Source organism: Prionailurus bengalensis, chromosome A3 (assembly GCF_016509475.1).
Source record: "Prionailurus bengalensis isolate Pbe53 chromosome A3, Fcat_Pben_1.1_paternal_pri, whole genome shotgun sequence".
NCBI lineage: Eukaryota > Metazoa > Chordata > Mammalia > Carnivora > Felidae > Prionailurus > Prionailurus bengalensis.
The window spans coordinates 3,736,929-3,754,242 of NC_057354.1; the positions used below are offsets into that span (position 1 = coordinate 3,736,929).

The 17,314-nt window shown below is 59.0% G+C and overlaps 1 protein-coding gene across 2 annotated transcripts in view; it reads right to left on the reverse strand.

Moving 5' to 3' along the window:
- The window catches only part of PHACTR3 (phosphatase and actin regulator 3), a 213,032-nt gene that overhangs the window by 76,708 nt on the left and 119,010 nt on the right, over positions 1-17,314 (reverse strand). For both annotated transcript variants that reach the window (XM_043553554.1, XM_043553552.1), the window contains 2 exons: positions 12,534-12,716; positions 3,902-4,114 (listed from right to left, as the gene is read on the reverse strand). In XM_043553554.1, coding sequence (XP_043409489.1) covers positions 3,902-4,114; positions 12,534-12,716 — 396 coding nt within the window. The remainder of the gene's footprint in view (positions 1-3,901; positions 4,115-12,533; positions 12,717-17,314) is intronic.

Genomic DNA, 17,314 nt, shown 5'->3' on the forward strand with positions numbered 1-17,314 from the left:
AATCTGCTACTTATCAGCTGTCCAAGACTCGAGAAGGCTCAGCCTTCTTATCTATAAAATGGGCCAACAGTTCCCTGGCCGACAGGTTCCCTGGCACCTGTTACATCTTCATACACAGACTCGTTCCCAGAGAGGCTGAGGCGGGCTCCCACTAGACTGATACAAACAGACCAACCCCTTCTTAGCCTCAGCAGGAAGAGAGGGAGAAACAGAGAGACAGACACAGAGACACAGAGATCGAGACCACTCCATAAAAAACAAAGACTTTCTGACGCAATCCTGGAACGTGGATGTCACTAACAGGAAGACAGAAGGAAGGCTGTAGGTCTCATCGGGACACATCATTTAGCGGTCTTTACAAACACCCGTCTTGGTGGGCACGGCCAGGAAACACACACGGCCCAGGCCTTGCCCTCGATGGGCCTCTAGGCCGGCCAGGTGGGGCCAAGAGAGGAAAGGCAGACAGAAAGCCAACTGGAGAAAGAGCTGTGCCAGGCAGGGGGGCTGAGAGCACCTGGGGTCGGGAGCACGTGGGCTGGGCTACGGAGGTCAGGCGAGGCCTCTCGGCAGAAGGGGACATCTGAGCTGACGCCCAAGGATGAGATGGTGCCAGCCATTCACAATGTGGCCAGACACGGGCAGGGCGGGGGGCGGGCTCCACCCGAGAGTGGCCCCCAGGGCCGTCCCCAATTCTCCACACTCCACCAGCTCATCCCCCACCAACCTCCACCCCTCCTGGGGCGGCCCCTGCTCCTCACAGGGACCGCCTCCCCGGCAGGTGTCGCTCTGCTGCCTGGAATCCTCGCCCACACCTGCTAGGAAGGCATCCCCGGGCCCAGCGTACAGGTGGGGAAACTGAGGTGGCGTGGCTTGTCTGTGCTCCCTCAGCCAGGACCCTCGCAGGGTCGCCACACGCTGGCAATCACGAATACACTGAACGAGCTTCCCCCCATTTCCTGCTCTGCCGAGCGCTGTACCTGGCCCGCCTCGTCCAGCCGCCCAGGGCACCAGTTAGCACTCCCCTTTCTCAGATAAGGAAACCGAGGCTCAGAAGCCAACCCCAAATCGTGCTTCCAGGGTATGACAGGGGCTGGGATTGGAACTCGGTGGCGGGATCCCAAGTGTGGTTGGCAGAGGCCGTGGGACCCCCATACGTGGAAGCGACCGTCATCCAGCTGGACGGGGAAAGCTTCGTCCTGAGGGGGTGAACTCACATGGGTCCAGGGTCCAGGGTCCAGGCAAGTGAGACGCAGGTGAGTCAAGGGACCTCACGCAATTCATACGAACAGGGGGCGAGGGTGTCGGTAAATACAAGAGCACCTGCTCGCCTTAATGGGGCTGCTGTGACTCAGGGGTGGCCAGATATGAAGACTTTTCAAGAAAAGCCAGAAATCTGGATTCCGGGTAAAACTGACATGTTTTACACATGTTAATATTTAATGCTTAAATAGATTTTAATGTTTAAAATGTTGGCGACCCGTTAAAAAAAACTCGACACCATGCTGACCCGGCAAAGCAAGTCTGTGAGTGGGTCTGGGTTGGGGGGAGGGGGAAGACAATGCCCTGACCTCTGGTGGAGGGTCAGTGAGGAGGCCTGCAGGCAAAGACCCCCGTGGGGACTCAGCTTGTGTATGCTGTCCCCCACCCTGGTCCCAGTTAAGCCCAGCTAAGGGGCCTCGCTCCTCCTCTGCTGCCACCTAGCGCCCACACGCTGAAGCAAACACTTCCCCCCAAAGAGAAGAAAAAAGAGAACAGAGGAAATAAGACAGAGTCGTCAAAAGGTGGTCTCAGCTGTCAAAAAGAGATCCAGGCTGAAACCACCCTCCCATGCCCTCCAGCTCCCAGTCTAGTTCCCCAGATTAATCCCCCTGATGTTCTGGAGCTCCTCAAAAGGGAGGGGAGGGTCCCAGAGCACGAGGCCCTCGAAATCCAGAATTTCAGCTGTGCGGACAAGCAGAGGAGTCACGGCAGAGGAACCTCACCGTGCGGCCTTAGGTCTGATCTGTCCAAAGCACAGAGGAGGCAGGACGCCTGTGAGTTATCGAGGGTCCAGAACAAACCGTATGTGAGCAAGAATAAAACATGGTGGACAGTGCCTGATCGGATGGATTTCCGATTGTTTCAAGTCTCAACGGATGGAAAAGAAAACTCTCACAAGATAGCAACAAGTTGCAACAGTGTGATCCTGCCTTGAAACTTTGACTCCTATCCGTGTGGCCACGTCCCCGGAAGACTATAGGCTTAGACTCATCCCAGAGAGGTAGGAACAAGCAGGCGGGGCTCAGATCGTCCGCTTGTTCCTTCAGTCACAGTTGCGTGCACTCGCTAAGCACATTCTGTATGCCAGCACTAGGACGTGGTAGGGTCCCGGGTTGCGGTCACAAAATCCCACCAACTGGGTAGCTCAGAACAACGGGACGTCATCCTCTCGTAGTCGTAGAGGCCAGAAGTCTGGAATCAAGGTGTCAGCAGCTGGATCCTTCCGACGGCGGAGAGAGAAAGACGCCAGGCGTCCCCCAGCTCCGCCGGCGTGGCGTGACTTGCAGACAGCTCGCTCCAATCTCTGTCTCCACGTCCAGGTCGTCTGGTGGGTGCTTTTGTGTCTCGTATAAGGACACGCTCATTGGATTTAGGGCCCCTCCCTCGCCAGGACGATTTCACGTTGATCCCGATCTAACCATGTCTGCGAAGACCCTCTTCCAAAGAAGACCGCAGTTCTGAGCTTCCAGGTAGATGTGAGTTTTAAGGGCACATTACTCAGCCCACCGGGTGAGGCAGAGCATGTGGTAAGTGCCCCAAGGCCAGGCGCATGCTGCTATGGGGTAAGGTCAGGGACAGCGGCCCTGAAGGAGGGACAGAGACGCATAGGCACTGACCGCGTGACGCTGGGGAAGAAGGTTTTAGCGGGAAGGGCGGTACAGGGGTTACCAGCCTCAGGCCCAGAACTGGGTTCCAGTCTCCGTTAGCCGTGGGACCTGGGAGACGTTGCTGGAGCCCCTGAGCCTCGGTCTCTTCGAGATGCTGGCCCGTGCGTTAGGGACGGGCGGTGTGTAGCTGGGCCTCCTTGTGGCCCAACAAGAGGGAAGGAATGGCACTGTGAGTGGTGGTCAGGGGCTCACGGACAGCAAGACCGCTCAGGTCCACCATCCACGTTGTCCTCATGCCTGCCGCCTTCAGGCAGCAGGTAAGGATCGACTCTTCAAAACAGTCACCTCGGACTGAAGGGTCTGCTTTTTCCCTGAGACCAGCAGCGTCTCCTATTTTCAGCAGTGAGGGGACAAGAAATACCCAAACTCCGAAAGCAAACGTCTCAATTTCCAGGGACTATTCAGCCAGTGTGGCCAAAGCTATAGGAGCGGATGCCTTTTGGGGCCTCTGCCCAGCCGTGCTCCCCTCTCTGATCCCCACCCTACAGTCCAGTGTTTATCCCTGCCTCCCTCTGCCTTTCAGGATGGAGCTCACTGGAACGAGGTCATGAGACAGAGCAAGCAGAGACCACGAGAGATAGAGCCATCGGGGAGAAGTGGAGACAGACTGGGGAAGGAAGGGGAGGAGCGGGGGAGGGCGAGAGAACATGAGACAGAGAAGACACCTGAACATACAAAGTCCCCCTCCTGGGGGATGGCTACACCTTGTGCATTCAGGTTCTGGAAGACTCCTTGGTCTCCTGCCAATAGACTGCCTCATTTGCTTCAGGGAGCCCAGGGGTCTGCTCCTGACAACCACAGCTCATTGCTAAGAGCAGCCAGGCCTCCTGCCTCCAGTTCGTCTCCCCTGGGACTGCCTAGAGCCCGGACGGCAAAAGCAAAGGGTGAGAACCAGCCCGCAGCGGGAGCCCATCAAGACTGGTCGAAGGCACGGATGGGTGAACGGATGGAAGGATGCATGCATGCGGACCCACCTGTGACATTTTTCGTGGTTTTGCAGCCTGCCTTGGGTGGTGGCGTGGGCAACAGTGGGGGGCTGGGGAGCTGGCCCACGGATCTCTCCAGGGGTCTGGGAGGGCTGTCCAGGGAGTCAGACCCGGCTAAGGCTTGAGAGGGTTCATCCGCGGTAGGCGGGAGGCTGCCGGAGGCGTCTGCTTCTTCACCTCTGGATGCTGACGGCATCTTGGCTGGGTTCAAAGGCAAAACAGAGAGTTCACAAGCCATGCTGCTTCTGATGGGGTTGGACATGAGCAAGGACAGTAAAGTGGCTTGGGTGGGGTGGGACTGTTAACAGGACCGGGGTACAGGGGGGCCGCTCAACGTACAGACCTGACTTCCTGTAAGTTTAGAAGTCAATAGAACTGTTGGGGGAGGGGGGAGGGAGAAGAGGAAACAATTCAGGAGCAGGAGTAATTCTGTTCCTTTTCTCGGTCAACAGGTGGCGCCAAAGCTCCTGTCCCCACCTGACCTGGGGCTGGTCACGATCAGAAGTTTGGGAATGAGACACACCCAGGCTCCAGTCGGCCCCTGCACTGTCATCCTGGGAAGTGACTCAAACTCTAGTGTCTCCATTGCCCCACATGGGAGATCTGACAAACACCAGAGTCCCTCCCAGGGTTGCTGCAAGGTTTAAACAGGAGGGAACAATGTCGTGTGGGTCTGGCACCTGCAGACCCTCAAATTCAGCAGCCATTGACTTTACATGTGTGGTTTTCAGCAGCCCTGGTCCCTGGTGCATGTAGGTCCCAGGGAGTGGTTCAGGAGGCAAGGAGGTCCAGCTCAGAGGAAGGGTCAGCCCGCCCAGCACCCCTGTCCCCTCTCCCTCCTGCTGCCCCTTGAGCACCGCCCCCAAGACTGTCCATCCCTCCTCTGCTTTCTCCCCATCCACGAGCACTGTCTTTTCCCTTCTCCCTTCATCTGACTCAAGTCTTACTGACCATCACGCACCACCCATCCCACCCACACCCCCAAGTCCTCTGCCTTCCTTTCATTTGGGCTCACCCTGCTGAGTGCTGCAGAAGATAGTGAGACAGAAACCCCAGTGGTGGCCACCTCAGGACTGCCACGGTCAGGGCCCTCAGCTCTGCCTCCACCCTGCAGTCACGGCCTCAAACCTGCCTCCAGCTCCTCACCTCCCCAGTCCCGTGTGGCCTCACCTCCAGGAGAAACTGAGGCCTTCAGACAGGGGTGGGGGTGCTGTTCTTAGATGCCGGACTCCAACACAACTGTCCCTGAAACCCCATCTTCCTTCCTTCCTCCCTGATACTAGAGAGGTGGACCCCCAGCCCCATCCCCACGTAGGGACCCCAGCACGCCCTGCCCTCTCACAGCAGATGCCCAGCCTGGTGTAAGATGCCTGCTGCACATGGCCTCGTCTCATTTTTTACAACTGGCCAAGGAGGAAGATACAAACACTCCCCAGAACAGCTTGGCAGAGCTGGGCCCACAGTCACCGCCTGGGGCTCCTCCATCCTTCAGGAAAGGTTCTGGAGGCCCTAAGGGGCGGAGCGCTGGCCGTGGTACTGAAAACACGGCGCTGGCTTGATACCTGCCCTTGGAGAATTTCCACGGAAACTCTGGAAGCAGACACTGTGCATCCCATGGATCCCAGGTTATTACCATTTCCGTGCCTTTATTGTCCGCTGCCAACTCCATGGCCGTGACACTCTTGTGGCACAAGCCTGGGTCCTGCCATGTGCAAACATGGACGGGACAGTTTCTTCCTCTGAGTCCCGGGGGTCTGGACAAGGTGAGCAATGTATGATCTGGACTCCACAGGTTCCCTTAGCCAGGCTGCCAAGAGATGGGTTAACTGGGAGCCTAGGCAGCCCAGGTCAGGGTCCCCATGCCTACATTAGGCGGGGCAGGGCCGCTTGATCTCAGTTGTCCTCAGTCTCCATCACGTTCCTCTTTGGCTCCCAGACACCTGTTCCCCAGTTCCCTCCTGTCACGCTGTCTGCACATGCTCAGCCCCCTGCAGGCTCCATCGGGGCTGCCCAGGAGGACCCAGCCCTCAGCCTTCAGCCTAGGACCCATTCCTCAGTCCACAGCTCCAATTCTCTCATCTAATTTTCCCATCCAGTCCTCCGGCTTCAGAATCCAACCCATCTCTCTGTCGACCCCTGACCTTCCCTCCTAGCTCCAGACTCATACATTATCAGCCACTGTGACATCTCCATCTGGAGGTCAGAAAGGCAAAATGAAACATTCTCAAACCCATCTCTTGATTTCCCAAGGGAAAGCCCTCTCCAGCCTTCCCTTCCTTCAGATGCATTCACCCATCAACCCATCTTGCAAAGGTCCTTCAACAATTATGGGGTTCGGGCACCCTTCTAGGAGCCGCAGACATGGCACCCAACCAGACAGATCCCCACCCCCACCAGGCTTCCTGCACAGCTCATCAGCCGTGCAGCCAGACTGGACACCCACTACCTTGCCTCCCATATGTCATTCACAGATAAATCCTGTGTGCTCTCCTTCCAAAATATTTCTCAGCAACGTTCACTTGTCCTCCCTATGCAAGCTTCCCTGGCCTCTACCTGGACCTCAGCAATGGCCTCCTGGCTCCTTCCCTTCCTGCCCCAAATCCACTCTCTACCCGAGGGGTTTTGCAAACTTTGTCCACAAAGGGTTTTTTGCAGGTCAGAGTATCTGTTGGTGCAGCAACCTCCAGAGGGCTGGCAGTTCAAACATCAAAACTTCCCTGCCTGTGCCAGAAGTGGACGCATGCATGCCCAGTGCTGCCCAACAGAAACGTCTGAGATGCTGGAAATGTTTCCTCCCTGTCCATTTCAGTAGCCACCAGCCATGGGTGGTCAATGAGCAACTGACAAGTGGCCAGTGTGAAGCTGAATTTTTTTATTTCATTTAGTTTTAATTAATCTAAATAGCCATGCAGCTAGTGAGTACTGGTGAGGACAGCTCTGGACTTCTGGGAGTCAGTGGTCCCAGCCCCCACCCCTCAACCAGAGATCGCAGGGCAAGCTTCTTCCAGCCCCACAGAGGTCTCCTCTTCCCACTAGCCCAAGGTGGAATGCGGGTCCTCCATCTCTGCTCCGAGAGCCCTGGGACTCAACACACCGGCAGGTCTCACCAAAATCCTCTCCAACATCTTCCCACAAAACTCATCCATGCCGGTCACACACTGACCTCTATGTCCCTGACCTGTCGGGGGCTCTGCAGGCTGAGAAAGTGGGGCTCTGAGATCTTTTAGCCTCTGTCCTCTGCAGCTCATGTGAATGTGTAGCTACCATTACAGTTTGGAATCTTGACATGAACACCCATTAAAGTCTTAATGCTATATCAGAAAAAAGATGTAGAAGACAAGGTCAGTTTCACAGGTTTCCCACATTTGAGATCCTGTCTGGGGCATGGGGTGGGGGTGGGGGGGGCACTGTTCCTTTGCTCCCCTGACCAGCAGAGGTCGCTTCTCACCAACCAAACTCTAAGCCAAGGCTCCCATGTCGCTGCACAAACCACAACGTAGGGCTCAGTTGAGGAACAGACACAACCGAAGCTCAACCAAGTGTGCACATCCAGGACTTACCAGCATACTTTAGGAAACGTTCCAGTGACACGCTTCCATGTGGCCTCCACTCACCTTCCTGAGCAGGGGCTGATAAGCTTTTTCATGTACAGGGACAGATAGTAAATATTTTAGGCTTTGCAGGACAAGAGGCCAACTCGAGAATATTATGTAGGTGCTTAGGTAACAAGAGAAAAAGCTCTACCCTGCCCTTTGGTCTGGGAAGTGCCTTCCGGGCGGTGGGCATGCTTTGAGCCCAGTTACCACTCGCTGGAGACCTTCCAAGACCAAGAGTGACCGGTGAGACAGGAAGGTCCCGGTGGGCTGGGGACAGCTGCTGTGAGTAGTTTCATGGCGCCCCAAACACCTGGCATGTCTCAACTGGGACAGCTGGCCAAGGGCAAGGCAGCTGGCTGAGTCCCAGATGCAGGCGGGACGAGCCCAGGGTCTGAGCAGTGCTGAAGTGCACCCACCAGTCAGGGAGGGGCAGACTCGGCTTGGTGTCTGGGTTTCCAGGGCCAGCACACTGAGTGTGCCATCCCGACAGGTGGCAGCTGGGTCTCACCTATAGCCTGCCATTCACCATCCCCCTCCTCACTTCACAAACAACCCATATTCCAGAGCATTCCAGAAGCACCTCTAGTTTGGATTGTAGAGTATTGTGTTGTTGTTTTTTAAAGTTTATTTTATGTTGAGAGAGAGACAGCCTAAGCAGGGGAGGGGCACAGAGAGAGAGAGAATCCCAAGCAGGCTCTGTGCCGTCAGCAGAGAGCCCGATGTGGGGCTCAGACTCACAGACTGTGAGATCATGACCTGAGCCAAAATCAAGAGTCGGGTGCTTAGCCAACCGAGCCTCCCAGGCGCCCTGTAGAGTATTATGGTTAAAAGCACATCCGGGGATCAAACCCCAGCTTGCCACTTATGGGCTCCCTGGCCTTAGATAAGCAACAATCTCTCTGGGCCTTTGCTTTCTCATCTGAACAAACAGGGTTGTTAAGAAAATACAGTGAACATAGTATAGGTTTACTGAATGCCACTTTCCTTTTTTAATTCGTGCGTTCTTGAGAATGTCAGAGCACAGCTCTGCCTGGCAACAGAAACGCGGGACAGCCACCTGTCCCATTTAAAGTTAAAACAGATCCTTCTGGGCTTTTTAGGGAATGTTAGGCCACCGGTATAACACCATCCAAATAAAACCAGAAAAACAAAACCACCCCAAATACAAGGGTCCAAAGTCAACCCAAACCCAAATCACCAAACTCGAAGTGAGGGTCAAAAACCAAAAACAATGGTCAGGATCTTTGACAACATCCTTTTCCTAAGAGACCTGTGATTCTGGACATAACCCCCACCCCTCCCCTCCAAACGCACACAGCAGTTAGTGACACATAGGAAGTGACAGCCCCAGCCCAGGTGTTATCACCTGGCCAAGGAGTGACGTCCCCTGAAGCCAGGAGCTTCTCCACGCACATGGACATGTGGCCCCTCCTGCGCCCCCTCCCCCAGCAAAGTTCGCAGGACGTCTGCTTTCTAAGAGAAAGCAGCTAACCTTCCAGGACACCGTGAACACCACACGAGTCCCCAGGGGATCCCATTCTGGGCCCCTGGACGTTTCCATGAACTTCCTGGGGTCAAGAAGAGACCCCAGGTGCAGGCTGGGCAGAACTTCGGACGACGTGTCAGGAGAGGGGGCGTCCGCGTCCAGACCAGTGGCTCACGGCAGGTGACTGAAACCGCAGATCGGGGAGACCACCGTATCCACCACGTGATAACGAGGCCCAGAGCGGATCAGCCCCCGCGGCAGCACAGGGACCAGGCTCCTTACCTTCCCAGAAGGGGCCGGGCAGGAGCGGACAGGGGAGCCCCTTGAAGGGAGTGGCCCCTTCGCAGCCCCCAGTGACCCTGGCTGCGTGGCCACGGCAGCCCAGGGGGGCCCCCAACGTGGAAGGTTTTCGCGAAAGCTCCGTATTTTTAAATGCTGACTTGCAATTATTTAAGCGGGGAGTTTAAAGCCTGTTAGACTGTAATCCGCTCCCTCACTGCGGCTCAAGGCCAGGCTTCTCCCTACAGACCTGGTGCTCCCGGCGGCGGCGGCGGCCTCGCTCAATAGCACAGCGCAGGTGGACACGCCTCCCAAAACACACGTGCTGAACGAGGCAGGGGCTCTGGGGCGTCTGCAGGCAGCCGGATCCTGCGTGCTAATGCCTCGCTCCCCAAAAGTTGCTTTTCTGTAGTGACGTCGACAACAATCACCAGGAGCAGACACTTCCGGAGGGCTCAGGGTGTGTCCGGACAGAGTTGGGGATTCCTGCGGATTACCTAAATGCAGCAACCCCGGGATATGGTGAGGCATTATCCTCACGTGTAGTTGAGGACACAGGCTCAGAGAGGTTGAGTGACTTATTCACAGTCACACAGCTTAGTGAGTCGAGGCACGTCTCAGAGCCAGGTTGGCGCGGCAAACACGTTGCCCTGAATTCCCTAATTCTATACCCCTGGGCGAGCTACAGACCCCTGTACCTCCGTTTCACCTTGAGGGAAAAGGCAACAACACTAGCGATAAAACCCCAGAGGCATTTCCAGCATAAAACGAGCTAATGCATGTGCTCAGAACAGCGTCCTGCACACAACCGGCATCCTTCAGAAAATCGGGCCTTTTCTCTGTGTTCCTATACTTTGGTTTGCTATGTTTTCTTTCACGTGAACTCACACTTTTCGTCTCAACTTGTTTATTAGAAGAAAACCCGAATCACCACCCGGAGTGAGAAACCCGTTCCACCTGTGCTAATGAAAATAAACTTCGCTGTTACAACGTTCTCTAGCTATTTGCCACAAGCCACCTCTGGAAACTCCTCTCCCACACCCTGGGGGCACAGGACCCACCCCGAGGGCAGGAACGAAGAGTCCAGCTGAGGGGTGAGGCTGCATCTCTGGGGCCCCACACCGACCAGGGACAATGGTCTGGCTCCCCGGGCCCTGGCCCGCCCTGCAGCCCGGTGCTTCGCCCACAGCGCAAATCTTCTGTGGCCCCACCTCCGTCCCGTGCCCCAGGGCTCCAGCTGCCTTCAGCCCCTCTCTATCTTACCCTGGCGCTGGCCACACGTACAGACCTTTAGCCCTGCACAAGTCCCCTGGTCTGTCCTGCTCCCTGGCCAAGCACAGCCCCCAAATCCAGCCTGTGGGCTGCTTCCGTAAATAAGTTTTGCTGGCACCCAGCACATCTTCTGTGGCCGCTTTTGGGCTGCTCAGAAGCGGTGGGCGGTTTCACCGGGAACCTTCTGACCCACAAAGGCAACCGTAGTTAACTGGCTCCGTGCAGAAAAAGTTTGTGGACCCTGTGCTCTGTCTTTGCAGAGGTCCTTCTCCCAGCCGGATGCCCTTTTCCTCACTCTCTGCCCGGCCAATGCTTGTTCATCGCTAGGCTGCCCCAGCCCCCAGACTCAGGGAGGGGCCCCAGTGTGCACGCCCGCTGTCGCGGACTCAGCTCAAGGAGATCCGCAGGTTTGTCCGCCTTCCCCCATCACTCCGGGAGGACGAGACCCGGACACATTCGCCATGAGGACCCCCGACCCGGCAGCACGTCCCGTCCGGGAGAAAGTCCTTCACACGAATCTGTGGCCTCAACAAGCCAACTGTACTCTCGAGACTCCATCCCCAAACCAAGCACACAGGGAAAGAGAGCGCCGGAGGTTAGCAGGGGCGCCGACGGAGCAGGCAGAGCTGAGCGGCAGAAGGAACCTGCCAAGGAGAAGTGCCAGGCGCCAGCAGGGGGCTGGGTGCAGCAGCCTGGCACGCGGGAGGCCGGGCGGCCAAGGGGCAGGGCTCAGGCGGGGTCAGGCCGACCACCACTTTGACGCAAGCCTGATGCCTGGGGCCACCGGGGCACAGGCATATGCTGAGAGGGTCTCTGCAGGAGAGGCCAGGACTGTCCCAAGGGTCACAGCCCTTCAGACCGCAAACTCCTATCACATCTTCAAGCTGGGGTAAGACTGGGGAGGCACAGCCACCCCCAGGGAGGGCGGGGCACGGCTCTCAGCAGGTGCCCACTAGTGCCGGCCGGGGCGGCCGGTGGAAAGCGTCGGTGTGAGCCTTGTTTGGCAGAAGAAGGCAGCAGAGAACAGATGCCCACCTGGCTCCAAAGCCACAGAAGCCCCAGCAGGCCTGTCCACACGGCCTGGATTTCCAACCTGCCACGCTTGCGCAGACGGTTCAACTTCCAACCCCCACCCTGTGCCTGGCGTACTTATAGCTTGTAATTTTACGAGGGGAGAAGTTCCCAGCTTGACGGTGAGGTCCCCCCGAGTATTTCTGCAAAAAAGCTAATGGGTCAGAAGAGATGCGGGTGCTTCAAAGCACCACGGGCTCCTTCGGGGGGCTTGTGTTTTGCCTCCTCTCTGCCTTCCCTTCCTCCCCACCTCACCTACATCTGGCCCCTGTCTGGTCCAGTCAGTGAAAACCACCACGGCCACGGCCACGGCCCCCGCCATCCCCACGGAGGCTCAGAGTGGCGCACACTACCTTCAAATGGCACCGAATGAGAACTACTGTTCTTCCCGCTTAAGAGAGCTGGGAAAAGAGGTTTCATGCAACACAAGCAGCACGCCCTTCGGCGAGGTGGCGAGGACAGCCCTCCGCGAGGAACATGGCATCCGACGCCCCACATGCACCGCACGGCTCTGGGCGCTGTGCACCGGGCACTGAGGTCATGCTCTGTGGAGGACACAGCCACCTGCTGAGGATCTGGGCCACTCGGAAGGTCCCTCGACCCCATCCCGCCCTCCTGTCTTGGGGTCAATGAGGATGCCCCTACGGACACCGGCTCGCTCCCCTGGAGAGAATTTTCCTGCTCAGACATTCCCAGTGGCAAGAGACTGTCCCGGGAAGAGCCAGAGAAAAATGCCCCGGCAGAGTTTAAACTGCACACGGCAAAGTATGGCAGGGCTCGGAGCCCAGAGCAGGCTGTGCCTCCAAGGACAGGATTCTACCAGAGCTATTGTCCGGGCCGTGGCCAGGGACCTCGGCTGCCACCCGGCCGACGGCCATCCCGGCAGTGGCTCAGCCCCGCACGGTTACAGCCGTACCTGCATCGTCAGAATGGGAGTCCGAGGGCAGTGGTGCGTCCAGGGAAGGCTGGTCTGTCCCGGTGGCCAAAGGGCTTCCTGGCTGGGCTTCTTCTGAAGTCAGCATCTCCTGCTTGGGGGTGGACGGTTCGCTCTGTGCCGCTCGGGGGCCCCCGTCAGGATTGCACACTTTGCTCTCAGCATCTGTAAGGAAACGCGGCGGTCAGCGGAGCCCACGCCTCCCTTCCGACACGCTTGCACTCACGCGGGGTGCCTTCCTGGGAGACGTGCCATCCCAGGCCCTGCTGTGGTGCCCCTTCAGTTCTTCCCCACGCCACCCCCCGGAGTCCCCCTCCACATCCGGTCTTCTTAAGGGGGTCCCAGCACTGCCTCACCCCGCCCCCCGCCGCCGCCATCCCCGGGGCCTCTGTGCACCGCCTGCCTATGGGAGCCTAGGAAAGCCTCCACCCACCTCCGTGGTGCGCGCCCCCCACTCCCACGCTGGCCTCCGCCCTGCGGCTCGCTCGACCAACAGCGCATCCGCAGGTTGGACGCAGCTGTGCCTTTAAAAGTGCTCGCAAGCTCCTGCAGTCAAGCCACCACTGCCCTCGCTGCTGGGACATGCGGGGCCAGCGGGCCGGGGCGAGAGGCAGACGGTGCAAACCTGAGCTGCTCCTGTCCTGGCAGCAGAGGCCAACCCAGACGGGACAACAGACCCTGGCTGCCATATGCCCTGAGGTGCTGCAGGCATCTGCCACAGGACATTGTCACGGCTACTGGTAACCAATCCACGTTTGCACCCACCATTCCACAAAGGGTCCCTGGTACGCAAACCTTCTCAGTCCCCCACTGTGAGTCTGGGACTGGGCCCACCCAGGGAGGCGGGGATGAACAAGTCAGTCCTTGCCGGCAGGGGGCTCACACTCGGAGCCACCCCAAGCCCAGGACTAGGGGCACAGAGCGGGGAGTCCCTCGGTCTAGACAGGTGGCCTTCTCAGGAAAAAATAACCCCAGGCTCACGGTGCCTGAGTGGCTCAGTCCGTTAAGCATCCGACTCTTGGTTTTGGCTCAGGTCACGATCTGGTAGTTCATGGGTTCAAGCCCCACGTCGGGCTCCATGCTGACAGCGCTGAGCTTGCTTGGGATTCTCTCTCTCCCTCTGTCTGCCGCTCTCCCACTCATGCTCCCTCTCGCTCTCAAAAAAAATAAATAAACTTAAAAATATCGTTTCAAAAAATGACCCCAGGTTCCTAGTAGGGCTGAAACAAGGATCCAGTGTCTCCCCTTGCTTGGGGGCTCGGCTGCTGGAACTTGGAGGGTGCGGCCTTTGAAAATGAGGGGCTTTGTGCCCAGGTGCATAACCGGCCCAGTCGCATGGCCACCAGAGGGCGGGTCCGGGCTGGGACACAGCCAGCTGATAACCATCACCCCTTCTGAGACACAGAGCACCGACCCACGCACGGGGCACCTGCACGGCCCCCTCAGGTGTCACGGCCAGTTCAGGGAGGTCACCACGGCACAGAGCAGCAGTGTGACCCACACACGTCCCCCCGTGGGGAGACGGCACGGCGGGGAGGTCAGCCTGGCTCGGGAGAGCTGCTTCCCATCCCCGTGGCAAGGGTGCGGGGGTCAGTCTCAGAGTCAGGCCCCTTCCGCCTCCGCCTGTCTCACTCCCTACCTGCTGCCCTCGTGTCCCCCAACAACGTCCCTTTCACCCCCAAAGTTGGACAAGAAGTAGGTCGCCCTACCCATGCCTCCCATCTCACGGCAGACACCTCTGGGCATCCGCTTCCTGGCCTCCGAGACGGGGGTAACAACATCGCTACTTGCTTCACGGCCTCCACGTGGGAATTAAATCAGTTCCGCTACACCACGCACCTGGCCAAGAGCAGGCACGCGACATATGCTTGCAATTATCGTTACTGCCCTTGATGAGGCCTGACGAGGAAGCCTGAGGGCCCGGCCCCTGGGCTGAGCCCGCGCGCCCACGTGAGGGTGACAGGCTCCCTCGGCAGGATCCTCGCCGCACCCGGGACTGGGGCCTGGTGCCCGGCATGGGACCCCAAAGGGACGGGAGTCGCAGCTGATGCCCACCAAGCCCCCCGCCCCCCCGGCTGCACAGCCCTCTCCCCAGGGAAGGGCAGAGAGGCCGGCCAGCCGGAAGTCTGGAGATTTGGGGCCGGGAAGGGCTCGTCTCTGCAGCCAGGTCAGCTGACCAAAGGTCCTAGACGAGGGGCCGGCAGCCTCTTCCAAAAAACGAGACGGCTGGTATTTCAGACTTTGTGGGCCACACGGCAGGTACTGCGTTCTTTTTTAATTTTCACAAAACCCTTTAAGTTTAAAAACCGTGCCCAACCCGAGGGCCTTGCAGAACCTGCTCCCGGACCAGACCTGCTGCAGACTTGCAGCGATGGTCTGCCAACCCGCCCTGGTGCAGGCAAAGACCCAGATGCCAGCCAAGGGCGCAGACCCAGTGGGCATAGCTGAACGTCACAAAGCTCAAAACTACACTTTCCCGGACGCCGCTCAGGGCTGATTTACGCGGACTCGACATGCAGTCGTGACGGTCTCTGCCACCAGCTTACTTGGTCCTCGGTGGCAGGGCGCAGAGCACAGCTGGCACCGAGGGGCCTGCCTGCCGGGGACACAGCATCGTCTCGGCCGGACCGCACACCTCCGCGAGGGGAGGCTGCTGCCCGCCGCTTACAGAGGCACACCCCTCCTTCGAAAGGACAGGCCGCTGGCGGCCAGGGACGACCACTGTCTGAACCCACGACCCTCCCCTAGTCATCACCAACGACAATCACGTGACCAGAACTCGCCCGTGTGGGGCCCAGAGGCCTGCAGCCTGTGGCCAGCTCAGCCAAGTCTTCGTCCTCCCCAAACACGCGGACTTAGGGGCCCTCCCCTGCGTCCCCGCTCAGCGCACTTGTAGGACCTTTCTGGGCTGCGCTCAGAGCCCCGGTTCATAATCACGTTCAATGAAAAGTTGGCAGTTCCCAAAATAGCCCTGCTGGCAGGGCCGTTGCCTAGAAACGCCGTTGGGGGGGTGGCGAGGAGATGTGGGTGGCTTGTCCCCTGTGCCTCGCCGTTCAGCCAGCCCTCCCTCCCGGCCTGCTCTCCATCGGATGTCCGTCCTCCCCCCGGGGGCTGTGGAGGGGCACACGGTGGACCACCGGTGTCACACAGAGCGGCCACGGCGACAGGAACGTGCCGCAAACACATGCACCGCACCCGGCCTTCCCGCCATGTAGCAGCCAGATGCACCTGACTCGTCGCCGCCCAACGCCCCCTCCCCGAGGAAGGAAACCACGCGTCTCTCGGGTCACCGAACACAAGTATCTTTTTTACACCCGGTGCTGGAACGGGAGATTCCTCCAGTTACTGAAGCAAATGCCGAGTGGACGCACGCGGGAAGACGGAGCAAAGTCACTGGGGGGAAATGTGCAGGCTCCTGTCCCGTGGGTTAGGATGCGGCGGAGGGGCTGGGACGCTGCTGGCCCTCACCAGTCACCCAGGAGTCGGTGGAGCCTGGCCAAAGCAGGGAAGGGTCACCTGCCCCCTCCCCGCGCACACCCGGCACATCAGCAGACTTGCAGGAACAAGGGGGGTGGGGGGTCAGACTGCCTCATAAAACCACACGCCCAGAAGGGACACGGGCTCATCTCCCGGGGACCCCGGGGCTCTTCCCTGCAGTCCCCTCCCGGAGACCAGCTCACATCATCAGGCTGCTGACTGCTCTAGGGGTGGGCAAACCCCCAGATGACACACACGGAGACCGTGCATGTGTGCGGCTTCGTCCTGGCCAAAGAAGGGCACGGGTGAGGTCTGGGGCAGCTCTGCAGGGTCTGTGACCCGAGCGCGTGGCGGCCTCTCTGGGCCCCTTGGTCACTGTCACCCACACCCACCACCCAGGCGCCCGCTGGGCATGAAGCCCTGGGTACCGCTTGGCCACAGGGAGGTGCTCCGGCTGCAGACAAGCAGCCTGGCTGGCAGCTGGTGGTGGCCACGGAGTCCTTCCTCCGAACCCCGGAGGCGGGGCTCACCCCCACACCGAGGCTACGCGGAGGCCAGTGGAGGGGAGGAGGCTCAGCTCCGAGCCCAGAGCCGGAAGGGGGCACTCGGCACCCCCACCAAGGATTCCCAGCACCCAGCCGGCCATCCCAATACCAGGACAAATCCGGGGCGCACACGGCCTGACCAGGATTTGACCCCGCCCCCAGTGGGAAAAGGCATTTTCTAAGCAAGTGCTTGGCACAAACCCCAGTGTGGGGCAGGAGGTGCCCCAGGAGCCTGATGCCAAGCACTGTCCTAGATCCTGCTATCCCTGCAGCCTCAGGAGCTGGAGCACATGGAGGAAAGAGCACGACAAGAGCACGTCCCCCTCCTCCCCCTGGCCCCAGGCCGCCTCCCAGAGGCACCCTGCTTCCCTAGCATGCCAGCCTCAGCGACACGCTGGGCAGGCTCACCGCAGACCCGCTCAGCACGTGCCCCTGTGCTGCCCCGGGCTCCTGCGGCCACTTGGAAGTGCCTTTGTCACCCGGTAGCTTCCGGGGGGGGGGGGGGGTGGTGCAGGGAAGATACAAGGCTCTGTCAGACCCAGGGCCCCCTCCACACTTCCTACCTGCTTGCCCCTCACCCACCTTCTCCCTTCCACCGCGGGCCCTCCAGGGCTGGAAGATATGTCCCACTTCCCCGCTCTCTGTTTCTCAGCCTCGGTGGCACCAAAGCCAGAGGCAGCTGGGGAGGTACTGTGAAGTCCAGCCGTGTGGGTCCCGCCCCCAGGGCATTTAATCCAAGAG